Source organism: Perognathus longimembris, chromosome 1, assembly GCF_023159225.1.
Source record: "Perognathus longimembris pacificus isolate PPM17 chromosome 1, ASM2315922v1, whole genome shotgun sequence".
In the NCBI taxonomy this organism is placed as follows: domain Eukaryota; kingdom Metazoa; phylum Chordata; class Mammalia; order Rodentia; family Heteromyidae; genus Perognathus; species Perognathus longimembris.
In genome coordinates this window covers 97,036,828-97,056,970 of record NC_063161.1, presented here as the reverse complement: position 1 = coordinate 97,056,970, position 20,143 = coordinate 97,036,828, and the positions used below count along the sequence as shown (strand labels likewise).

The 20,143-nt window shown below is 39.4% G+C and overlaps 1 protein-coding gene across 2 annotated transcripts in view; it reads left to right on the top strand.

The window, feature by feature from the left end:
- Mamdc2 (MAM domain containing 2) overlaps positions 1-14,682 on the top strand; it is a 152,504-nt gene extending 137,822 nt beyond the window's left edge. Inside the window, exons 12-14 of one of the 2 annotated variants that reach the window (XM_048332783.1) lie at positions 4,686-4,945; positions 13,141-13,225; positions 13,738-14,682. In XM_048332783.1, the coding sequence (XP_048188740.1) occupies positions 4,686-4,945; positions 13,141-13,225; positions 13,738-13,802 (410 nt within the window). In that variant the 3' untranslated portion in view covers positions 13,803-14,682. Of the gene's footprint in view, positions 1-4,685; positions 4,946-13,140; positions 13,226-13,737 lie in introns of those variants that run through there. The other variant, XM_048332791.1, reaches the window with a different exon arrangement.
- Positions 14,683-20,143: the final 5,461 nt, after the last annotated feature.

Below are 20,143 nucleotides of genomic sequence, written 5' to 3'. Positions count from 1 at the left end.
ATCCAGGAGTTTTCAGAATTTGTCCCATAGGACAAATTGTGTATCCATTTCCTGCCATCAACTCCTGGGTTAGCTCTCTCCTGCAGAACCAGAAAGTTTCTTGACACACAAGGCTATTTACAAAGACAATAAAGGCAAGTCTTAACAAACCTTCCAACATTTGATTTGATATTGCACTTTTACTGACATTTATATGAGGCCAGGCTGTCCAAATTCTTGGTAAACATTTATTTTAATTTATCTGGAGTTTGTAGGGATGTTTGTGGCCAAATAACAATGGAATAAATAAATCAACATGATAACTATCCAGTGGGGGAGGGGGGTGTCCTCAAGTGTCTCCATTCCTAGATCTTCATGAATAATCTGTCATCCAATCCTCCTTCCTTAACTTTAGTACCTCCCAGAAAAGCAGCTCTAAAACGTTTCCTTAGTACCATTGCTTTCTTTGAGGGGCACTACTTACTGATTCAAGAAATATTCTACTGGGCACTGGTGGCTCATGCCTGTCATCCTAGCCACTCAAGAAGCCGAGAGCTGAGGATCACAGTGCAAAGCCAGCCCAGGCAGGAAAGTCCATGTGATTCTCATCTCCAATTAATCATGAGGAAAATGGAATTGGTGCTGTGGCTCAGTGGTAGAGTGCTAGCGCCTTGAGAAAAAGAGCTCTGGGATGCTGACTGCTTGGGTCCCTGAGTTCAAGCCTCATGACTGACAAAAAAAAAAAAAAAAAAGAAATCTTCCTTGTTTACAGGAATTAAATTATCTTACAATGTACTACTAGAGAGGGTAAGAGAATTCTTTCTTTCCAAGAATACTCTCTTTTTGTGTGAAACATCAATAATACATTAAAGTATTAAAGAATGAAATTTTTATGCACTACACTGTTAGACAAAAGAAAATCAAAACAATATGTTTACCATGCCAAATAAGTGGTTTACCTATAATCTGTTTCAAGCCGTTATCTTTCAAGAGTTTGGGTACATGACATCCAGGCATTTAACTGTTACCTCACTAGCCTAGAGTCTGTGGAGGAATTTGCTGGGGTTTTATCAAGATCTTCTCTTCCTTCAGTATTCCCATAACCAATCTTGTCCTGCTAAGTTTTGATATTTTCAGATCCTTCTTAGTTACACTGAGAAGGTTTCTATGACAAGTTTTTTAAATAAATGAGGCAAAATGTGTGTGTGTGTGTGTGTGTGTGTGTGTGTGTGTGTGTGTGTGTGTGTTTGGAGAAAAGAGTCTCATGGGCTTTCCCAGGCTGCTTCAAACTATGATCCTCAGATCTCAGACTCCTGAGTAGCTAGGATTATAGGTGTAAGCCACCAGCACTCAGATAAATTTACCATTTCGACCATTTTTAAGCATACAGATAGCTCAGTGGTGTTAAATATATGCACATTGTTGTCTGATCATCACCACCATCTAGCTCCAGAAATTGTTGTCTTCTTAAATTCTATATCCATTCAACTGCTCTTAAAGACAAGCTTTAAAAATCATTTAAAAGTTTCAAAATGGCTCAAGGCATGGCTCAGCAGTAGAGCATCTGACAAACAAGCATGAAGCCCAGAGTTCATTCAAGCCTCAGTACTGTCAATAAATAAATAAATAAATAAATAAGAAGAGTTTTTTTCATAGCAATAATGAAAGACATCTTTAGCAGTTGTGGCAAGGTGCTTTTTTCACAGTGAAGTGAGATTTCTCTTTTTGTCTAGTGACAGCAGCTGGCTATTCCCACCTCATGGCCTCTTACACAGGCCACAGGGGCCCACTGCGGCTGCGTGAGAGAGCCATGAGCTGGAGGAACAGCTGCTCCACAGCTCCAGATTATGGACATGGCGTATGTCTATGAGTCTACACATCACAGTTGCTGTGCAAAGAACAGATGGGCCTCTGATCTCCCAGTATATCCAGTATATCCCCAGTATATATTAAACAATGACCCACAGACAGAAAGTAATTTGTTTTCTCCAGTTAATAATCCCTTCCACAGAATGGAATCCTCCATGCGCAGGAACACGAGGGCAGGTCTGCAGAGTCAAAGCTGCAGCTTCCTGGCTCCCACCCAGAGCTTTTGTTTGCTAAGACAGACAGTGCTTAAAGCTGTAATGTGGCAAAATTTGCCAACGTGGGGCTTTTCCTGCTTTCCAAACATATGTAAAACAGACTAGCCCTCCACAGTGCTCTGGTCTTTACCAGAGGAATGAAGTATCATATGCAAGTCCAGAAGACTAATAAAGAGAAATCATAACCATTGGTTCATTCATATATCAGAAGGGAAAATACTGCTATTTTAATCAATTTGTTAATATCATTTTTAAGAATAGATATTGGTCTGGATTGATCCAAATTAGTGTCACCTTACATACGTATCCTTAAATATAAACTGTATCCCAAGGATAATTGCAGAAGTCAAGAATATTGGTGTTTAGTAGATTGGTAGTTGGGAATGGTGGCTCAAGCCTGTAAATCTTGGCTATTTGGAAGGCAGAGATCAGGGGATTACAGTTCAAAGCCAGCCTTGACTCCATCTCAACCAATGGCTAGGCCTGGTGCCAGCCACCTATTGTCCCTGGTGAAATGAGAAAGCACAAGGAAGATGATCATAAATTGGGCATGAATTAGGCCCTACCTTGAAGATAATCATCACAAAAAGGGACTGAAGGTATAGCTTAAATGGTGGGTGCTTGCCTAGTAAGTGCCAGGCCCATAGGAGGGAGACAGAGAGAGAGAGAGAGAGAGAGAGAGAGAGAGAGAGAAAGAGAGAGAGAGAGAGAGCAGGGAGGGAGGGAGGGAAGGAAAGAAGGAAGGAAGGAAGGAAGGAAGGAAGGAAGGAAGGAAGGAAGGAAGGAAGGAAGGAGAGGAAGGATGAGTGAGAAAATAGAAAGAAGGAAAGAAGAAAGGAAGAAGGAAGAGAAAAGTAGAATGGTATCAGTGTCCCCAGAAAATCATTCCCATTCTCCTGGATGTGACTCTTCTCTTCCAAAAGCAGCACTATTACAGACCAAGCAGCATAGATTTCCTTTCATATGTTATAGTAAACACAAAGATCTCTGGAACCAGAAACCTTAGCCAATAGCTTTTCTCTGACACCTGAGACTCAGAGATGCATGAACTGAAAGCACACTAGACTGCAGGGATCTGTGGAAGCTGTGTGTGGTCCAAAGCACAGAAACAGTGGAACAGTGGAGGAAGCTGTGTGGCCATCCTTATTTAGTTAGAGCCTCTCCTCCCTGGAAGAACCTGGCACAGAGTAATTCTTTTACCTTTCAAGGCTAAATGAATTAGTGCCTTGTATCCATGGAGGAAAGAGTTCTATCCAATGATCCTGGGGTGATGAAGAGTTCTTTTGGATTCTGAGACCTCAGAATGACCCAGGACTCATTGTTATCATTGGGAGTACATCACAATCATCACTAAACAAAAGAAACTTCTCACATCACCTGTCACTTATGACAGACCCACTGCTTCCTCCTCATTCGGGAAAAAACGTGTTTCAGGCCTGAATAGTCTCCACTTTCTGGTTCCTGAGCAAGAGCATCTTTTAGAGGAGATGCCCCCCTCCCTGCACTTCCCACCCCTACTTTTAGAGCTTCAACTATAGCCTAGGTATGTTATCTAAGGTTCATGTGAGCCTTTTGAGAGCTCCAAGCCTAGGTGAAATATCACTTTTTTTCATCAGATATTTTTCTTGATACCTTACAAATTATTTTTGTTTCCATTCATAGTGCTACTAATTACACATAGGATGGCATCAGACTCCCTACAATCTAATCCCAACCCAGTAGCCACAGTTCAATGGGAAGAACAAACAATACCTGTTGTATGAGTCCAAGTGAGGAATTATAGAAGCCAGGACCAGGGAAGTACACTAGAGGCAAGGAGAAATGGATTGGATTCTGGTTGTGTTTTAAAGGTAGATCCACCAGGAATTCCTGATAGCTTGGATATGGGGAGGGAGGGAGGAAAGGGAGAGTGGGATGTGTGACTACCACTTGGAGTGTGAGCAACAACAAAGGCTGGAATAGACTTTAGAGTGAGGCTGTGTCCTAGTTTGTTTGTGCTACTCTAACAAAATATCATAGGCTGGGAAGATTATAAAGAACATAAACATATTGCTCATAGGAAGCTAGGAAGTCCAAGATCCAGGCACAAGCAGATTTGGTGTGAAGAGCAGATATAGTGGTCTCTTCCTCATAGACAATCATTGTCTCAGGCTACCTCTTAGGGCAGAGGAGATGGGGGAGCCTCTGGGAGCCTTATAAGGACACTATGTATGGGGGCATTACCCTCATGACCGTATCACCTCTCTACCCCTCCTCCTAATATGTTCACTTTGGGAATTGGCATTTCAACACATAAATTTAGGGTACACAAACATTTACAAGCTTCACGATATTGTTCATGAATTTGTGAGATATGTTCTGATGTCCTAATCACCCACTCAGTGACATAATGCTGGCATGTTAATTTCCTCTGGCCTATTAAACTGAATGATAAGTCATTACATTAAAAGTCCTTTTTGGGTTTTCATTCTTTTAGCATTTCTCTTTTCCTTGAATCATAAATACTCAGCAGAATTATAAAGCACACCACAGAAAAGTCACCCACATTTTCAGGAAAGCTATCACAGAAGACCATATGACTTGTGATCTTTTTAAATGTACCCACTTTGCATTCCTCTTAAGGTTACTACATGTACATTGAAGCCTCTCGCATGGTGTATGGACAAAAGGCCCAACTCTCATCCAGGCCTCTGCGAGGGGTCCCCGGAAAACACTGCTTGACTTTCTTCTACCACATGTATGGAGCAGGGACTGGCCTGCTGAGTGTGTATTTGAAAAAGGAAGAAGACAGGGATGCATCTCTCCTATGGAGGAGAAGAGGGGAGCAGAGCATTTCCTGGCTCCGAGCACTGGTTGAATACAGCTGTACAAGGCAACACCAGGTAAGCAAAAAGAAATAAGACTCAGGCTGAAGGGGAGAGAGTGGCATTCCTCTAAGTTCTACTGTTCTTCCTTTTCTTGCTATCAAAGAGAATTTGTGGTCCCTTTCCAGGGTCATGGATAAAGGCTGGATTAGTTTAAAAGTAAACATTATTCGCCTCCATGTGGACTCATCTAAGCAGTGGATGGGAAGTTAAACTGCAAGAGAAAGCTTTGGAAATGTATGCATAAAGTGATTTCTGAGTGATTCAGTGATGAAAGTGGATCTATTTTTGTCATAGTATGTTAGGAATGTTAAGTGTATTTCCATGTGTCCTGCAAAACTTCAAATTGAAGTCTCCCTTTCTTCTAAATATAGTATCGCCTAATTAGTTGTTGCAGCTGGATCTCTCACCCATCATTTCCCATATGCATGTTAGGATATGAGGACTTTCTTCTTCCTTTCTTCTTTTTTTCTCCAGTGCTGGGTCATGAACTTGGGGCATGGGTGCTGTTCCTTTGCTATTTCACTCAAGATTGGTGCTCTACCACTTGAGCCATAGCTCTGTTCTGGCTTTTTGGTGGCTAATTGGAAATAAGTGTCTCATGGGCTTGCCCGTTCAGGCTGCCTCTGAACTGTGATCAGATCTCAGCCTCCTGAGTACAGGCTTGATCCACAAGTGGCCAGCACTTAGGCCTTTCATTTTAAGCCTCTATTTAAGATTGTTTGTGGTCCAGGCTAAGTTGCGTTTTGTTACACCTCTATTGAAGAAAATGAGTTCCTGTTTCCAAGTTCTGGGTCACCCCTGATGTCCTGTCATGTGTTGTCCTAGATTATTTGCATCATTTCAGGAGGTGGGACAGAGCAGCCACTCTAGCCCACAGAGCAGCAGTTGCTTCTGACTCCATCCTCCTACCCTAAGCCAAAGATCCAGGAAGCTCAGAGGAGAATTGTGGAGCATGACCTCCAACTAAAATCCCAGCTTTCTCCTCATCCTAATAAATATCCTAAACCAACACTCTAAACCAACACTCTAGTTTGAACCACTGGTTGCCCAGGTAAGTTCCATTCTTTCCAGAAGAAGACATACACAATATGAGGGCTTTATTTCTGTACCACCCCGCAACCAAAACTAAACAGAAAGGAATTGCAGCTCAGGTGGCTGGGCTACAGTGCCCTCCAAGATGCAGCATGACTAAAGAACAAGTGACAGGGGGAAAATGGGCCCTTATCAGAAAGTGTTCCTTAGCCCAGTGTGGAAAACTGTCTAGAAATGTAGTTTAAAAAAAAGTTGAACTGGGAATATGGCCTAGTGGCAAGAGTGCTTGTCTTGTATGCATGAAGCCCTGGGTTCAAGTCCCCAGCACCACATATACACAAAATGGCCAGAAGTGGCGCTGTGGCTCAAGTGACAGAGTGCTAGCCTTGAGCAAAAAGAAGCCAGGGACAGTGCTCAGGCCCTGAGTCCAAAGCCCAGGACTGGCAGGAAAAAAACAAACAAACAAAAAAAACAGTTGGGCACTGATGGCTCATGTCTGCAATCCTAGCTACTCAGTAGTCAGAGATTTTAAAGATCATAGTTCTAAGCTAGCCTGGGAAGGAAAGTCTATGAGACTTTTATCTCCAATTACTACCAAAAATTCAAAAGGGGTGCTAGCCTTGAGCAAAAGAAGCTCAGGGACAGCAGCCTGGCCCTGAATTCAAGCTCTAAGACTGGAACAAACAAAAAAAAAATAGGACAGCACCATGAATAACTTTGATATAATGTCAGTTACAGAAGGAATGTGGATTGCTCAGGAACTTCATAATGTAAATGAGGTCTGGTGATGTGGTGTAAGTGGTAGAGTACCTGCCTTGTGAGTTCCAACACCAGTACTGTTATCCTGCAAAAGTAATTGGTCATCATTCAGAGGTGATGGATCAGTTTTGTTAGGCTATTACAACACATATACTTCTACCCTCATCAAGTGATTTTCAGTGTGTGGACTAGGTATCCATAGCATCAATTCAAAATCATCTGAGATTCAGATGCCAAGGCATCAGAAGAACTGAGTTGGAAAATCAAAGGCAGGGGGGACTTCTGAGGCTCTAGAAATCGGTTTTAGTAAGCCCTCCATCTGATGCATGTTAGAGAAAGAGCTTCTCTGTGCCAGACTAAATGAATCGACTACTCTTTGAACAGGGTCTCTGCCTTAATATTTATTTATTTACTTAGTTTTGGGGATTAAACTCAGGTAAGTGGTCTACTGCTGAGCTACACTCCCAATCAGCAATGATCATTTTTAGAACTTTTAAGTGATGCTGATGTACAAGTGCTCTAAAAATTGAGTTCTGAGGAACAGGGAACTTCCCAGTGTCTAAGCTCTGGGAATCAGACACAAGGATTTCAGCATACTAGACTTATACGAGTAGGTGGTCACTGGAAATGATTTTTTAATTTTATAGAGTATAGAGGATATAGGTGGCATTTAGGGGGTGTTTCAGGTTCAAGAGGTGTGGAACAACCCTTGAGATTTTCAGTTCATAGAAAGAAAAATAGACTTGGTCCCCCTGGCTTAGCATAAAATACATGAGCCAGTTGTCCCAAAACATCCTAGTGTCAAATAAAATGCACACACATTCATGTATGTGAGATAAGTAATTTTCTATGTGCCAAGTATTTTATAATGTAAAGAGCTGTACATAGGTACTTTCAGTTAATCTTGAAGCTCTATTCTACACATGAAGAAAAGTGCATGTTTACCTAGTAGGAGCTGAGTAAGAAGTCACACCCAGACTGAAGTTTATGTCACTCTTCTACACTGCCTTCTACCATACAGGTTCCACAACATCCTTATTCCTTTAACGTTGTGAGCACTTGGTGATTCTGAGATTGTTTATATATTTTCAAAAAAGGAAATAATGTCTGCCATGCTGACAGCACAGGCTAGAGAGAAGATCAGTTGAAGTTACGTATGTAAAAATCGAATATCCCAAATTATATATAGAGAGTAAAAGATATACTCCTTGTGCTGGGCACTAGTGGCTCACACCTGTAATCCTAGCTACTCAGGAGGCTAAGATCTGAGGATTGTAGTTTGAAGCCAGCCCAGGCAGGATAGTTCATGAGACTCCTATCTTCAATTAATCACAGAAAAAAAGCCAGAAGTGGTGCTATGGCTCAAGTGGTAGAGTGCTAGCCTTGAGCAAAAGGAGCCCAGGGAAAGTGCCCAGGCCCAGAGTTCAAGCCCTATGATCTGGGAAAAAAATTACATTCCTTCCCACTATTTTCTGATCTCTAATTCATATCACAATGGAAGAATCAGTATTACCAACAGCTACAACAATTATCCAGACTGAATTCCTGGAGTTTAAGGCAAAAATATCTCATTTTAATGAACTTCTTGACCTCTTGCTATGGTAAATCTAATGATTCTGTAATAAATATGACCTAAAATTCTTAATTTTCTTGAATTCATATTCTAGGGGAGAGATAAAAATGTAGGCCAAAAATATATAGTATTACAATATGAATAAGTCAAATTGAAGTCATAGAAACAGAGAGTAGAACGAAAGTTACCTAAGGCTGGAGGTGGCGGATAAGTGAAAGAATGTAGAATTGACCAAGTAAGTGCCAAAAAAGCTGGAAGTTGAACTGTGGCTCAGATGGTAGTGTGCTAGCCTTGAGCAACAAAGGTGAGGGACAGAGCCCAGGCCCTGAGTTCAAGCCCCAGCAGTGACAACAAAAATAAAATAACTAAGAGAATTAATTTCAATGTCTCACTACAAAAATGATAAACAAGGCAATAGCTATCCTAATCACTTGAATATTCATTCTACATTGTATTCGTATACTCAAACATTACATTTACCCTGTTTAAGGTATAGAGCTGTGATTGTTCATTAAAAATAATATTAAATTAAGGAAGAAGAGAAGATTGAGTTAACCAGGTGATAAAGCAAAAAAAAATCATGAAAGACTTTAGAGAGCATGCTAAAGAGTTTGAAATTTATTCAACTTATTCAAAAATAATAAGCTTCAAAAATAATATTCAAAAATAAAATAGCTTCAAAGTATTGTGATTTGATTTAGACTTTTAAATAACCACTCCAGCTACTATGTGGGAAATATATTCTAGTGGTAAAAGGGGACTTAAGGTTTATTGTATCAGTCCTACTATGAGGAATAGTGACTTGGACAAGGTAGTAGCCAAGAGCTGTCATCAGCAGCTCAGAAGACTTCTTAGGTATATACTGTGGAGTTTGAAATAAGGGAAGAGTCAAGGTGATGCTAAAGTTTTAGGCCTAAGCAGCTGCCACGATGAATTGATTTATCCATTATGGAGATGAGGAACATTAGACAGAGCAGTTTTGAATGAGTAAGGACCTTTTGAGCAGGAGGGCAATTAATAGATGTCTTCACCATCAAAACCAAAACCAAATGGATGTGCCATGTAGATGTGCAAGTACGTGTTCCATTAGCTGTGAGGTGAGAGTTCACAGGAGAGAATGGAGCTTGGGAAGTACATACATTGTCAATGAGAGTGGGCAGGCATAGATTGTTTTTGGTGTAGACAGACCTCTGTGAAGAAAGTGAAAGTATGTGAGTGGACTTCTGAAGACATTTTGATCATCGGATTATGCTTGAGGAAGAAAGTCATCAAATAGGAAGATTTTAATCATATTCTTCCTGAGGGACTTATTAAGGTGCTAAACAGAATCTGGCTCACTACTGATCAAAACCACAAAATCTTTCTATTCCCTTTAGATTTCCTGATTAATTTTTCTCTTTTGCTTTCAGTTGTTTTCCCCTTTGGTTTCTTAGATTTGTTTGTATAATTGAAAGAGTCAAACTCTTGGTTCATTGAAATATGTACAGCACTCATATTGCTATTTATTTTACCTTACACTTACTCGGAGTTTCTATATGCTGGGTAATGAGCTCAAACTAAGGTTTCCAAATTCTTTGGTCATGGATAGTTTATTTGTTGATAATATTTTCCTAGCACCAAAGCCATACCTAACAGTTCCATTTATTAAGTAGCTAGAGCCAAGCAATTTAAAATTATTTATGTCCTGAATGGCTACAAAAGAGTTTGTAGCCATTTCAAAAAGTAATATTTGGCTGAGCACTAGTGGCTCACACCTGTAATCCTACCTATTCAGAAGGCTGAGATCTGAGGATTGCAAGTCAAAGCTAGCTTGGACAGGAAATCCAGTGAGACTCTGGCCTCCAATTAACCACCAGAAAAGCTAATGATAAAACTGTGGGTCAAGTTTTAGAGTGCAAGTCTTGAGCAAAGAAGCTCAGGGACAGTGCTCAGGCCTGGAGTTCAAGCTCCAAGATTGGCATACAAAAAAAAAAAAAAAAACCTTAATTTTATTTTGTCAGTCCTGAAGCTTGAACTCAGGGACTCAGGGCCTGAGCACTTTGCCTGTCTTCCTTGTGCTCAAGACTAGCATTCTAAAACTTGATCCACAGCCCCACTTCCTGCTTTTTCTGTTTATGTGGTTCTGAGGAATCAAACCCAGGGCTTCATGCATGCTAGGCAAGCACTCTACTGTTAAGCCACATTCTCAGGCCCCTAAAACCCTTAAATTTAATTACAAATTAAATGATTACACAATTATTTACTAATAGATCACAGGGTATGGCTCAAGTGGTAGCAAGCACAAGGTCTTGAGTTCAAACTCTATTAACACCAAATATATATATATATATATATATAGAGAGAGAGAGAGAGAGAGAGAGAGAGAGAGAGAGAGAGAGAGAGAGTACATACATATATAACTATTAGGCATTACTGAACTTGATGAGATTGGATGCCACTCCCTCATTCGACATTCTGCACTGATTTTTACTCATACCTGTAGCTACTCAGGAGGCTGAAATTGTGGTGCTCAGGATCGAAGACAAGCCTAGCCAAAAAGTTCACAATACCCTTTCTCAACCAATAGCTACATATAATAATGATCACCTATCATTCTAGCTATGCTTGGAAGGTGAGATCAAGAATACTATGGGGTTTATTTTTTTCTAGTCTAGGCAAAAAAAGTTCACAAGGTTCAATCTGGATGGAAGGAGCTGGGAATAGTGGCATGCACCTGTATCCCTGCCACCACAGGAAACTAAAATAGAGGAATATCAGTCTAGTACACACGTAGACAAAAAGCAGGAATCTATCTGAAAATAACCAGTGCAAAAGAAGAATGGCCCAGCAATAGAGCACCTGCACAGCAAGCACAAGATCCTGATTTCAAACACTAGTACATACATACATATGCACACGCATGCACACACACACGCATGTGCACGCACACGCACCCAAGGAAACTATCACTAAAACATTAAAGAAATTGAAAGGAGAAGGTTGTATGAAATCAAGTATTTGGTCAAATCATAAATGATGTTAAATGAATTACATCAGAATTTGTCTATTTCACTATGCACTGATGTAAAAAATAACGATTTTTGTTGTTCAGAATACCAAATGTTTGTTAGCTGCACTTGTAGGTCCTTTTTTTTGCCAGTCCTGGGGCTTGGACTCAGGGCCTGAGCTTCTTTCTGCTCAAGGCTAGCACTCTACCACTTCTGGCCTTTTCTATATATGTGGTGCGGAGGAATCGAACCCAGGGCTTCATGTATACAAGGCAAACACTCTTGCCAAGTAGGCCATATTCCCAGCCCACTTGTAGGTCCTTCTATCTAGATGTGGTAGGGTATTTCCATGACATTTATTGGGATTCTTATTTATGGCTGTGTATTCATCAGAACCCTCCAGGGAATGAGAAGTTTGGGTGAATGGATAGATGAATGAATGGGTTGATAGGTAGATCGATGGATAAGAAGGAATTCATTATAGGAATTGGTTCACCCAATTACAGAGGCTGACAATTTCTATGACAGGCCATCCACAATTGGGAGAAACAGGAAAGTCAATAGCACAGTTCAGTCTAAGTTTTTAGACCTGAAAACTAGAGGAAATAACTTTTAGTTTGAGGCCAAAGGCCAAAAATCCTGGAAAAGGCCACTGGGGTAATTCTGAAAGCCTCAGAGCTTGGAATTCAGGTGTCCAAAAGGAGATGGTTGGTGAGGATCCCAATTCCAGAAGGGAAAGTGAATTTAGTTTGCCTTTGCCTCTTTGTTCTAACTGGGCTCCAACAGATTAGATGTGCCCACACATATTTCATATTTACTATCCTGATTCAAATGCAAATCTCTCTCAGGAAAAGCCCCACAGACACTCAGGAATAATGTTTAATCAGCTATCAAGGGACCCCTTACCCTAGACAGTTGACACCTAAACATAGCCATTTTAGGTTAGACCTTTAGAATTTTTGTTAACTTTATTTTGCCATGTCATTAAAATGAGTCATTGATTTCCAGATAACTTCCCAAACTTATTAAATTAGTCCATTTATATTCTTAATTCTGAGACACTTAAATGAAATTGGTTTAAGGGCTTTCTTTTTTATTTAATTTAAGTCATAAGCCAGTCCAGTAAGGAGTCATTTGCTCAAGATATGAGTAAGGCAAATACATACTCTGGACAGTTTATTACTCACAAGTTTTCTGGAGGATTCATCATTTTATTAACTACTATTGCACTAGCCCTGGAGCTGGGAATCTGTTTTTCCTAAAATAAAAATACTTGCTTTATTATTGTTTTCTCATACTCTAAAGCATGAAACTGATTTCCTCATTTCTTGGGGCTCTGCTTTGATGTTAGGATATTTAACACAACAAATGAGCCATTATCTTCTGGTTAAATTTAGTTATTATGCTTTTTGGTTCATATAGAAGTATTATCAGGCATATTAATTTCTTCCACCTAGTATCAATGGTAGATCTATAAAGAGCTTAAAGAAATCAGAGCCTAAGTTCTCTCAGGCTGCCCTGTAGGCAATGGGAGATGCTGGAAAAATAGAAAAGTAGAGAGGGAAAACCAGGTCACCACCAGAAACTCTTTCTAGGTAAGAATTTCTAAGGAATTATTTAAAGAGATATCAAAAAAAAAAAAAAAGAAAAAAAGACCTAAATGTCCAAAGCTGTAGTAATTTTTATTGTAAATTTTCTTATATTTCAAATAAATATTATCTTTAATATTTACATTTGTAATTTTGTATCCTTTTCCTTAAATGGGGTCCCAAAGAACTGTCTAAGCTTTATACTGCCAAAGCCTGAATTGCTTTACAAGGGTGACTGTATTTTATAATTTAAGCTTTATTATTTTTCAGATAATTTTTGAAGCCATCAGAGGAATTTCAATAAGAAGTGATATTGCCATTGATGATATTAAATTTCAGGCAGGACCTTGTGCAGGTAAATTGTATATGTTTGCTTTAAAAAATATATTTAGTAGACCTGGGAATGTGGCGCATATCTGTAGTCCCAGCGCTTAGGAGGCTGAGGCAGGAAAATCATGACTTCAAAGCCGGCTTAGGCTAAATAGTACAGTTGAGGCCATCCTGGACTATACTGTGAAAACTTGTCTCAACTAAATTAAAAGAATTTTATAGGGCTGGGAATATGGCCTAGTAGCAAGAGTGCTTGCCTCCTACACATGAAGCTCTCGGTTCAATTCCCCAGCACCACATATATGGAAACCGGCCAGAAGGGGCGCTGTGGCTCAGGTGGCAGAGTGCTAGCCTTGAGCGGGAAGAAGCCAGGGAAGGTGCTCAGGCCCTGAGTCCAAGTACCAGGACGGGCCAAAAAAAAAAAAAAAAAAAGGATTTTTATAATATATAATACAGACTCAAGTGGCAATTAAAATTAAGTCTTTTCCTACAATAAAATTAAACAAGTGATTATTGTCAATTTGTCTTTTCTAACAGAAATGGAAGATACACCTCAACAGTCATCAGGATATTCTGAAGATTTAAATCAAATTGAATATTAAACAATGATCTGAGTTGGATTAACTAGACAGAAGTACCTCTCTTCAGTCACAATGAAAACTAAGCAAAGGAATACTGGACAGTTTTAACCATTTCATAAGTTATGAAATGACTTTAAAGCACCCCTTTTTCATTTCTTTTGCAAAAAATTCTGACTCAGGGCTTTTTATTTCTTGCATTTGACAACTGTTTCTAGAAGTTCAGGCTACTTGTTTTGCCTAGATTATTCATCTTAATTTTGGTAGTAGTTAAAATACAAATGTGCTAAGTTGTAGCCATTAAAAATACAAATAAAGGGCGCAGTCAGAATGAGTGTGCTCTTAAATCTGCATTCAGTGAATGTACAGAAAAAGAATAGATCTTGTGGGTTTCCTATTGAATTCCAAATATCATAAATATTTTTAAAATAAATAATGTGTTACTGGGGATATGTTCAGAATGAATGCAGTATTTCATGGTAATAAGTGATTCTGGAAAAAATCAAATATTATTCTCTATGTTTTATTCATAGAAAGAGGATTAATTTTTAATATTTATACCATATATGATCACAAAGGAGCTTTCATAAAGTCCTAGAGTAAGTCAGTATTAATTAATGTGTGGTACAAGAAAATGCTACCGTTTTTTCCCCTTTGAACTACCTTCAAAAGTCACTGAGCACATGGATTGAAATTGCACTCTTATTTTATAAGGCAGGCTTGAAAATGTTTATGTACACACACCCAACAATTTTTATAAACCATTTGACTGATCCTTATGACACTTGTTTGTGTAAAGTTTTGAGTAGCATGACTACAATCATATATGCTAAACTACTGCTTTTTATTTACTCATCTAGAGAATTATGTATATGTGTATGTGTGTGTTTGTGTGAAAATATAAAATGACTTAATAAAAAATGAATTGAAAAATTTTTTTACTAGCAATTAACTCATTTCTTTATAACTTGATTTTATCAGAAAATCTGTGTGTGTGCATGTCTGTGTGCATGCACATATGTGTATGCGTGTCTGTGTGCATGCACATATGTGTGTGCCAATCCTGGGGGGGGTGAGGAGGGCTTGAACTCAGGGCCGGGGCACTGTCCCTGAATTTCTTTTTGCTTAAGGTTATTGCTCTACCACGTGAGCCACAGCTCCACTTTCAGCTTGTTTTGGTAGTTTATTGGAGATGAGTCTAATGGACTTTTCTGCCTACGCCAGCTTTGAACTGCAATCCTCAGGTCTTAGACTCCTGAGTAGCTAGGATTACAGACTTGAGCCACTGGTGCCTGGCATATGAACCACTGGCACCTGACCAAAATATCTTAATTATATAATTGTAGTTTCTCATTGGAATCTCCATTATTCCACAATGAAATGCCTTATTAATTCTTATTAGAGACATTGGCACTTTATGTATTGATAAAAATAATTTTTAAAGTGTTTTAGCTGGGCATGGTAGTGCAAATTTGTCATCCCAGCTATGCAAGAGGCTGAGCTCAGAAAGTTCCAGACCAATCTAGGAAAAAGTTTACAAGATTCCATCTCAAAGGAAAAGCTGATATGATGGGGCTTGCGTGTTATCCCTGCTATAGCAAGAAACATACAGGAGGATTCTAATATAAGCTGGCTTTGAGGGGGAAATAGCCTATCTCAGAAACAACCAGAGCGAAAAGGACTGAAGTGTGGCTTGTGGTAGGTCATCTTCCCAACAAGTGAAAAAAACCTTTGATATTAAAAGTAGTGTTTCATTTCACATAAACAATCTTGTATTTTCCCCAAACTGTGCTGGTGGCTCACATTATAATACTAACTACTTAGGAGACTAAAATCTAAAGATCTCAGCACAAAGCCATCCCAGGCAGACAAAAGGCTAGAAATGGAGGTGTTGCTCAAATGGTATAGAACCATCCTGGAGCAAAAAAGCTAAGGGAGAATTCCCAGGCCCTGCATTCAAGCCCCCCAGTACATGCAAACTCTCCCTCTCTCTCTCTCTCTCTCTCTCTCTCTCTCTCTCTCTCTCTCTCTCTCTCTCTCTCTCTCTCTCTCTCTCCAAACTCTGTCCCCAATATGGATTTACAATCTACCAAAAGGCTCCAAGTTTCCTTCTGTCGGATGGATTTACTGGCTATCAAAATAACTTGGATCACCAGCTCTGGCAATTCAGAGGGGAGGTGTAGAGTAGAGCACTGAACATTTTCTGACTTAGAGGAGAAAGATATACTCATATTCATCACCAGCTGTTGCCAAGAAACAACCTGCTGTTCATAGAAGAGAGGAGACACAAAGTGAGCCGATGAATGTACCTTAATTCAATTGTGTCTCTGCTGTAGGATTTAATAGTTGGATGCTTTGCTTCCCTTTTAAGGTTAGTATTTATTTGATCTGGATGAAAATGTAGTTGGATGGTAAGCACAGTATAGTTTTTTCTGGCTTAGAAATGCTTGATGGGAGAGCATGCACATTAATAGGTATTGGTTAACCATTTTAATCCCATGTGCTTCAGATGAAAACTGCTTTCTCACAGATCTTTTCTTCTGTACTTTACCATCTGAGCTGGAGATTATGTATAGAAAGGAGAGAAAATAGACTGAGGATAGTGTCTTCTGAGACAAAGGTACTAAAGATGATATCTGATACAGGGTTTGCCTTAAGATGGAAACAGAAAAGATAAAACAAAGATTTCTTGAGAAGTCTGTTTCTTGCATTTTATCAAGCATGGAGGTTACAAAGATGCTCACAGATTAATGAAGAAACTACAGATATTAACCACCAACACAGTGCATAGTGCTACATACAGTATGGTCATAGGCTCAAGGATCTACGGGAGGGATTAGGAGACGCTTCTAACCTGGAAGGGTTAAGGAGGAGCATCTGCCTTGGAAAGATGGGGCAATCTCCTGGCCAGTCTGAGGAAGACAATAACAAAAGCATATGCCACCCCCACCCCACACACCCTGCCTGCCTTATATAGTGTTCCTCCTTCTCAGCGGGGAAGGATAATATCTGAGCTCACTGATTTCTCATTTCCAGGTAAGGGACATGTTTCATCATACAATTTAACCAGAACTGGGAAAGAATGAATTTTCACAGTTGAGGATTCTAAAATGGATGAAAAAGCCAGGTATACTGGCATATCTGAAATCCTAGCACTTGAGAGGTCAAGGCCGGTGACTAGCCTGGGCTATATAATGAGTACAAGAGCAGCCTAATCTATACTTTTTAAAACACACACACACACACACACACACACACACACACACACACGAAAGAAGGAATAAAGAAAGCAAGGAAAAAAGGAAGGAAGGAAGATATAATATAGTACACAGCATAAATATACCATTTCTGAATTCATACTCTACATCTTTACCACTTACAAACTATGTGATTGAGAATAAGCAGTCATTTAACTTCTATGCCTTAGTAATAATAAGCACAAGAACTTAGGATGGTCTCCAACATAAAAAAAGCCATTTTATTTTATATTATACAGTGTCTGTGAAATTTTGGATAAATCACAGCTATTTTTATGAATTTTTGCTACAAGGGAATTGTGAGTTTATAGTGCCATCTTAAGGATAAAGCCGCTGTAGATCTTGTCATTTTACCAACGTTTTCTTTATTACTCCTAGTATAAGAGATTGTAACCATTGGTTAATCAATATCTTCCCCTTTGTTCTTCATATAGCAGTCGCTTTTTAATAGTTCTGAATTGTAACCATACCCATGGCAAAAATTATTATCATACTAAATTGACCTTCTTGTTGATAGATCCATCTTTTCTAGAATAGTCATTCACTTTCATTTCCTCACTGCCTGCTATGCTTCTGAAATTAATCTGGATTAAATAAATGTTTGGTTAAAAATGTTTAGTTCAATATAAACATACACCTTGATTAAAAATCACAAGGAATATAAAAGTCTCTCTTTGGTCCTTTATAATTTTATTGGTCCTTTTCATATACTTACTGGGACATTTTTTTTCTCCCTAGGTAATCCCATCCTCTACATTCCATAAACCATCAAGCTGCACAGTGACCAGCTGCATACTCTAACCCAGACTAAATGTCACAAAAATATTGCTTGAAAATATGACAACAGAAGCTAAACATTTTTAAACACATGCAATTAGAAGGAGGACTCTTTGAGGGAGGGCTACAAGATGGGGGGAAGAGAAGGTGAAAGAGAGGTGAGTTATAAAGGTAGTACATTGTATATATATATATATATATATATATATATATATATATATATATGAAAATGTCACGGTAGAACCTTGTTTTTTGTATAGTAAATATATGCTAACAAGAATATGGCAAAGAAAGGTGAAGGTGAAATCGAGCATATGGCAAAAAACATTGAAGATGACTTCCCCAGGTATACCTATGGAAACCATACAAACAGATTGCTTGTTCAGCCAGGTGCTGGTGGCTCACACCTCTAATCCTGGCTATTTAGGAGGCTGACATCTGAGGATCACCGTTCAAAGCCAGTGGATATTCTTATCTTCAGTTAATCACCAAAAAGAAGCTGGAAGTGGAGCTGTGGCTCAAGTGGTAAAGGGCCAGTCCTGAACAAAAATGCTTAGGGACAGCACTCATGCTCTGAGTTCAAGCTCCAGGACTGGCACGTGTGTGTGTGTGTGTGTGTGTGTGTGTGTGTGTGTGTGTGTGTGTGTATCTGGGTGCCAATGGCTCACATCTATAATCATAGCTCCTCAGGAAGTTGAAATTTGAGAACTGCAGTTCAAAGCCTGACTGGGCAGGAAAATCCATAAGACTTATTTCCAGCTAGCCAACAAAACACTGGAAGTGGAGCTGTGGCTTAAGTAGTAGAGTGCCAGTCCTGAGCAAAAAAAGTTGAGTGTTAAAGGCCAGCACCCAGATCCTGAGTTCCAGTCCCAATAGTGGCACACACACACATGCATGCACACCCAAGAGTGTACATTCACACACACACACACACACACACAAGATCTGGGAAGAAATATATACTTAAGATGTAAAAGTACCCATATGGTAGAATGCATAATGTGAAACCTCTATGCTCCCCTATGTATATGAGCACCCATACAGCAAAAAATGTAAAATGCTTGGTGAAATATAATAAATTTATTGTAAATGAATAGCTCTATTGGTAAGAAAGAAAATGTAGTATCCAGCCATCTTTGTAACACCAAAACGTAACTGAAAAGCAGAGATTCAAGAACATGAACTAGCACAATAGTTACATGGAATTGGGGTTGCCAAACTTGGTAATCTAAGGGCTTAGGTTCTTTTGCACACAAGGGATCTGAAAAGAGCCTGCAAAACACAAAGAGGATAGGACTGAGCCCTCCCTTCCAATAATGCCAAAACTCTTGAACAGCTATGTTTCACCAGATGATAGGGGGAATAAAGATTGTGTGATCTCCAGTACAAGGAGATGCCTGCTTACTTTTCTCCATTTGAACTGTAGAGTGGGCGTAGGAGTTCCTCCTTGAAGATTCCTGATAATACAAGCTTGAAGCACAAAACTGTCCTGGATTTCTGGCCTAAGAACCTATAAGCTCAAATATATGTACATATACATATATATTTATAAATACATATAATATTATATATATATGGTGGTGGGGATGGTTATTTGGTGCTAGACACTGAATTGAGTGTGTTGAACATGCTAAGCATACTTTGTGCTGCTAAGCATCCGAAGCTTAATATTGAACTTGCAAATATACCCCTGGATAGTTATCCTGTTAGGAAACCTGTTTAACATGGCATACCTTGGGCTGGGATGTAGCTCAGTGGCAAAGTGCTTACCTAGCAAGTACAACATCCTGGGTTCAATCCCTAGTACTAAAAAAGACAAAAAACAATACAGTTAAAACAAAACAAAACACAGCATACCTTCTTTAAAGGACCATGCACTCCACCTCAGCTGCTACATATAAAAGTGCTCTAAAGAAAGACTTGTAAGAAAAAAAAAGGATTCATCATTGTTATAAATATACTCTTCAAGAACCACTGGAGTCAAAACAATGAACACAAAAACAAAGAATTGTTCCAGAAAGACAAAATTTACTGCAGCAAAAAAATCTGGCAAGCAAGCACATAAAGCAGGCAGGCTGCTGTCCTATAGATCCCTAACACAGCAGGCCCTAGCCCCTCTGCTAGCACTGGTCAAGCTTAGGTTCATAATCTGCTCACGAGGGCTGGGAATATGGCCTAGTGGTCAAGTGCTTGCCTCGTATACATGAAGCCCTTGGTTCAATTCCTCAGCACCACATATATAGAAAAAGCTGGAAGTGGCACTGTGGCTCTCTTGCCTTGAGCAAGAGAAGCCAGGGACAGTACTCAGGCCTTGAGTTCAAGCCCTAGGAC